At 35.6% G+C, this 6,583-nt stretch overlaps 1 protein-coding gene across 3 annotated transcripts in view; it reads left to right on the forward strand.

Moving 5' to 3' along the window:
- Window positions 1–6,112, forward strand: part of TOR1AIP1 (torsin 1A interacting protein 1) — a 29,541-nt gene extending 23,429 nt beyond the window's left edge. For 2 of the 3 annotated variants that reach the window (XM_019732718.2, XM_019732638.2), the window contains exons 9-10: window positions 475–531; window positions 3,668–6,112. In XM_019732718.2, coding sequence (XP_019588277.2) covers window positions 475–531; window positions 3,668–4,452 — 842 coding nt within the window. In that variant the 3' untranslated portion in view covers window positions 4,453–6,112. The remainder of the gene's footprint in view (window positions 1–474; window positions 532–3,667) is intronic. The other variant, XM_074322195.1, reaches the window with a different exon arrangement.
- Window positions 6,113–6,583: the final 471 nt, after the last annotated feature.

Genomic DNA, 6,583 nt, shown 5'->3' on the forward strand with positions numbered 1-6,583 from the left:
TTAAAACACTTTATCCAGATAACTCAGTAATCCATAATCCATATTTTTGTCTCTTTTTCCCTCTTTATAGCATCATTACCAGACAAGAGTTTCAGTATATGGCAATGTTTCAGATAGTATAATGTTTCCTTTTATTATAGTTTTACTTATTTTCTTTGTCCTCTTCACTTTGTTCCAGAAGTTTTACCACTCTCATTAAATAATTTGGGTCAAATACTTCAAGGCTTTCTCACAGAACTAATGTATTAGGAGTATGCTTGTACTAGACCACTACATGACAATAATAATTAGGAGGGAAATAGGTCTGTGTCTCAAGATGTCAAGTCTAATGGCACTTGGATCTTCTGCTTTTTCTTGTTCCTTGTTGATCTCTGCCCTTTTTTCTCTTGGTGGAATTTGTATTTTCTTTCTCAATGGAAATACTTAGGTTATGAAACATTAAGGTGATACAGTCTGTTTTACTCCTATCATTAGATGACAGCATTCAGAAATCACAGCTTGGAAACCAGTTTCCATCAACCTCCAGCCAACGTAAGTTTGTCTATTCAGTTTTTTTATTAAGTGAGTCTCTAAAATTGGTGATCCATAATCGTTTTCAAATTTTTCGACAGCAAAATAACTTAATGCTGTTTGAAGAAATTGTATTTTAAGCACTTCAGGGGAAAAGGCATGTATTTTACAGGCAGTGAAATTTTTTAAGGACAAACTATATGAAACATCAGGTTTTCCCCTTCACTTTATTGTCATAAGTTAAAGTTAATAAGTAAAGCTACTAATGCTATTAACAGAGTGAATCTTGTTGATTCCAAACCTCATGTGATATAACATAATGGGGTTACCATGGATTTTAGAATCCACAGGCCTTTATTTGAATTACATTGGACTACTTTACTTTCTATATAGCCTTGAGCAAGTGTAGTTTTCTAAGCTTGTTTATTATCCTGAGTGAGTACTAAGAAAATAACTTAACTGATTCTCAGACATTTTGGTTTCAATACCACTTTCCACTAGTGAAATTAATAAGTACCCCAAAGAGTACACGCGCGCGCACGCACACACACACACACACAGGTATATACATTTTAAGACAGGAAAACTATATTAAAATTGTAATAATATATACTGATAACAAAAGATGAATACAAGTCACGTTTGACTTCTGCAATTACAAGAGGTGCTCAAAGTGGTTACCATCAGTGTCCAGACACTTCTGATTATGGCGAACTACTGCTTGAGCAACGTTGACTAAAGTGTCCACCTGTATACATTTTTTTTTGGCACTGTGGGTGTATATACAGCGGGTGCCAAAAAAATGTATACACATGACTTGCATTCATCTTTTGTTATCAGTATATATTATTACAATTTTAATAATTTTTTCCTTTCTTAAAATGTGTATGCATCTTTTTGGCACCGTGTTTGTGTGTGTGTGTGTGTGTGTGTGTGTGTGTGTGTGTAAAATATCCATATTTGTCTAGAAATTAAAATTGAAAATTTTATTAATTTTATTTTTAAATAATTTACTAAGAAGAGTGACAAATTGCTTTATATTTTTTTCTAATCTCTTTAATGCCTGGTTTAGTAGAATGGAGCTGGATTCTCATATTCTGTTTTGGCATTCAGTCTTACAGTTATACTGTTTTGGGTGAAGTGTCTGCAGAATTCCAACTTTATGCAGATAGAGTTTTCATGGTTTTTAGATAATTGTGGATATTCTCTTTTGAGTCTCCAAAAATCAACAAGTGGTAGTTTCTAAATGTTACTTGAAATGTGAAACTTGAAACCATATTTATGAACTTTTTGTAGTCTATTACATTAAAATCTATTGATCTTTCTTGTACTTTGAAAGGAATGTCATGCATTGGTCATTTGGAAAATATTGATTCACCGAGTTACGTAGAGCTTCCAAATGTTGACACATTTGTAATACAATTTAAAAATATTATATTTATTAATATCACCACCAATCTCAAGACAAAAAAATCTTCTAAGAACTGGGAGCTGTCAAGCTCATGGTGGCAGATAACAATATTTCCACAATCCTAATTTTCACTTGAAACCTTGAATTTTACAATTGGCAACTAATAGTGTCAGTTGTCAGGCTCACTTTGTTCATTTTCAAGAAAATGTGTACCAGATACACAAGTCTGACTAACCGTAGTTTGGTAGCTTGTTCTTTCAAGTAAGAATTCCATGAGGAAAAGCACTAGTTCTGCTCACCACTCAGTTGCACAGAGTTCTTTTTTTTTTTTTTGAGACGACCATTGTATTGCGCTGTTCATCAGAAGTGCTTTGTGTCTGCCTCTCATTTCTTCACAGAGAATATTAAGATTTGTACTCAAGGGTTGAGTTTTAATAAGATAAATAATTTTAATTGCTTTATGAAGGACATTCGTAAGTGAAATGCATAGCCTTGGCTGCATGGCCGTGAAGAATACAAAGGCTACAAAAAATAAAAATAAATAAATAAAAATAAAAAAAATACAAAGACTGCAGTTTCGTGCCATTGCACTGTCATTCGTGCTACAGCCTCATTTGTTTTTCCCACCATGGCTTTTTGCACCATCAGTGGAAGTGTCAACCTGGTGGAAAAAGTCAGATAACATCTCAGTGTGGTGAGACCCATGAAAGGATCTCCAGGGACCCCACCAACTGTACTTTGAGAACTGTTGCTCTGAAAGGTCCATGGTAAAATTATTAGCCTAAAGCAGTTGATCAATAAATAGAAAGTGTGAAAGTATTGTTGCTATCATATTAAGTGATTACATGAGGGAGTTAACCAGTATATGAGATTACATGAGAAAGTGCTTTATAAACTGAAAAGCACTAGATAAACGTAAATTGATATCATGATTGCGTGTAATATTAATAATTAGGGATGAGTTGCAAACTAAAATTTCTCAGTGTTAAGTTGTAGACCACAAAAAGTAGGCATCAGTGCAATGAAAGGGACAATAGCTGTGATATATGCAAGGTATTTACTTAGGGTGCATCCTTTTCTTTATTTTTTTATATAGTTCAAAAAATTCACAAATTCGACCTTGAATAATTAGCCATGTGAACTCTGAGTTTCTAAATTAAAAAATATTCCATGAAGTGTGTTTTTAATACTGTTTACTTCCCTAATATTAGCAGTAGTAATAATAGTTTTGCTTTATTTTTAAACTTTTTAAGTTTATTTTAAGTGTGTCTTTCCGGGACCCGTCAGCTCCAAGTCGATTAGTTGTTTCAATCTAGTTGTGGAGGGCGCAGCTCACAGTGGCCCATGTGGGGATCGAACTGGCAATCTTGTTGTTAAGAGCACCGCGCTGTAACCAACTGAGCTAACTGGCTGCCCCTAATAGTTTTGCTTTATAAACTGTATTATTTCTGACTTGCTTATGCCACTTTATACATTTAAATTCTGCCTTCTACTTTAATACTTATCATTTTGACGTTGAAGAGACAGATGCATATTTTACACATAACTTAGAACCTATGGGTGTGAGATTTTCTTGAAAACATGTAATAAATTATTTCTTTAAGAAAGTAAATTATCAGCTGCCTTCTTTAAATTTCTTCCCCTTTTATTTAATGTTTATAAAGATTAAAATTGGTTTTAAAAGTCCCTGGCCACTGACTCTAAGAAAGTGATGTTTGTATGTGTCATTTCGTTTTTCCTGAGCAGACGTGACCAGACAACCCAAAAACCAGTCTATTGTCAAGATTAACTTGTGGTGGCTACTACTTTTGATAGCTGTTTTTGTCGGGATATGGTGGTACATTCCTACTCCTGAGCGAGAAACCACTGCTGTTCAAGAGTTCCAGAACCAGATGAAACAACTGATGAATAAATACCAGGGTCAAGATGAGAAGCTGTGGAAAAGGAGCCTCACATTCCTGGAAAAGCATCTCAACACCTCCCAGCCTCGGCCTCAGCCTGCTATCTTGCTGCTCACCGCTGCCCGCGACGCCGAAGAAGCGCTCAAGTGTCTGAGTGAGCAAATTGCCGATGCCTATTCGTCCTTCCGCAGTGTCCGTGCCATCCGGATCGATGGGACAGGCAAAGCTACTCAAGACAGTGATGCCGTCAAGCTGGAGATGGACCGGGAGCTGAGCGATGGATTCAGAAATGGCCAGAACGCAGCCGTGGTGCACCGCTTCGAGTCCCTGCCTGCAGGCGCCACCCTGATCTTCTATAAGTACTGTGACCATGAAAATGCCGCCTTCAAAGATGTCGCCTTAGTCCTCACTGTCCTGCTGGAGGAGGAGACACTTGGAACCAGTCTAGGCCTAAAGGAGATTGAAGAAAAAGTGAGGGATTTCCTCAAAGTCAAATTCACCGACTCAAACACACCCAACTCCTACAAACACATGGACCCAGACAAACTGAGTGGGCTCTGGAGCCGTATTTCCCATTTAGTCCTGCCCGTACAACCTGAAAATGCCCTGAAAAGGGGCATCTGCTTGTAAGGGGCGACAGAAGAAAAAATCATGTCTCACGTTCTGAGAATTTTCCAGACTTTCTAACCAGAGACAGGATGCTGAGCTCTTTTTGGAAGAGCTGGTTTCTTTTTAATGGATGTTAAGTTCTTACATAAACATGGAACATCTAAATCATTCATTCAATCTATTACCTGTATTGGAGGGAAACATTTGCCTATTTCCATTGAAATCTTTGTTAATAGTATCTGAGAACTGTAGGGGCTCTATTTAGATTTTGGGTTGAGTCATTATTGCTGTGGTATGACCCGTGGGAAGGACTAGAAAATCCTTCCTATGACTCCTCCCAGTTTGTAATGTAGATTTTTACAGCGTTTGTTGAATTATTAGTAAGGCAGCTCCCTAAATGCAACCGTGGCTTTTCCCATTTTGTTTCCTTTTGCATCATTTAGGTGTGAGTTCCTTAGTCAGCTTCTGCTTATGGGAACAAAACATAGTGAAAGGTCATCTGAGTGTGCGTTTGGGTTTTCTTTTTTTTTATTTTTGGAGAGTGGGGAGAAATAGGCAAGGGAAATTGTGGAATGGGGAAGGAAAGGGGGGAAATAATTAAGTCTATAAGATGAAATGTTAAAATAAGCCACTGAGCTGTAGATTAGTCACACGTAGTTATATAAACTCCGTTCTCAGTGAATTCTGTTGGGATTTGTTTTTCACATGTCCTTTTCTTTCCTCCCAAGGATTTTTAAGTGTGTATATCCTGAGGTTAAGTATATTTGTTCATTTGGCTCTTAAAGGCAGGTAAATTCAGAGCAGTTTATTTTGTATATATCCTGAAGCTTTATTTTGAATTAAGAAATATAGTTTCTGGGGACGGGAGGGAGAAAAAAGGAATTTCAGGAATTGGTAAATCATTCGGTAACCAGCTTTCCTGTGCTATTGAAGAAGGATTTAATTTTGGCGTTTAAATTTCCATTTGTTGCAGTCTAAGTCCTTTAGTGACACTCTTAAACAAATATAAAGATTCACTATGCACGTGATAAATGTTATTAAGAGTGCCTCAAGCCATAAAGAAAGTGAACTTGACCACATGTGAAGAATGTTAAAAAAAAAAAAAAAAAAAAAAAAGAATAAAAATAACTCAGCAACTTAAAAAAAAGAATGTTAAAATGTACTGCTGTACATAACTGTCCTATGGTATTTCAGTTGTAGCTTTGCATCTGTAACAGCTTTCTCATGTATCAGCTGCTTTCATATTTCTTGTTTTTTCAATTATCTACAAACCTTTAAATGAAAATACTGTTTTTAGATACTAGAGCCAGGCATTGACTTCACCATTTATCTTTTGGGGATCCCATGACTAGTAGTAGAGTGTGGGCTGATTTCTTCCCGCTAGGACTACCAGTATTCATAAATATACCCCGTATTGTAATTTGTTCCTGACTGTCAGAAGTCAGGTCATCTGATTTATAGAGGATTCTAAAACAAGAGTTTTTGAAAAGCTCTATTTTATACCTATATATTATATGGAGAAACAAATGTTTTTATTAAATGTTTCACTGACCAAAATAATTTTAAAGTAATTAATGTTACTTATCTTTCAGGAAAAAATAATTGTAGCAGCTGATCTGTAAAAGACTTTAAAAGCTATTTTAGTAATTTAAATAAATTTACTTTCTTGGTTTGTACTCTGTATATGTTGTAAACTTAATGATCATAACCTTTTTTGTATTATTAATCCTAGAGTTTTCTTTACATTTGAACAATGTTAGTGACTTCTGCTAGGAGAAACAAAGGCCACAGAATTAGAGCCATGCACAAGTACATTGGTTGGAAATATAATTGCCGTGATTTCCTGTTTCATGCAGGGATTTTGAATGATCACTAAAAAGAAATTTACGTAGGTACTCCCAACTTGACAATAGAATCTACAGCAGTGTTTCTCAAATTTTTCATTCTCACCTCTCTAAAGAGCCTTTCTAGATGTATTTTTTTAATCGCCTACCCCCATGAAATTTTAATATTACATATCTGTTTATAGACGATGTATACCTTTTGCTTTATACAGATGAAGAGTAAGATTTTTTGCCCCCATTGAGAATACCACTCAAGAACATCTGTATTTTAGATTGTTGTTGCCGAAAACATTCTATTTTCTGTTCAT

Source organism: Rhinolophus sinicus, linkage group LG17 (genome assembly GCF_036562045.2).
Source record: "Rhinolophus sinicus isolate RSC01 linkage group LG17, ASM3656204v1, whole genome shotgun sequence".
Lineage (NCBI taxonomy): Eukaryota > Metazoa > Chordata > Mammalia > Chiroptera > Rhinolophidae > Rhinolophus > Rhinolophus sinicus.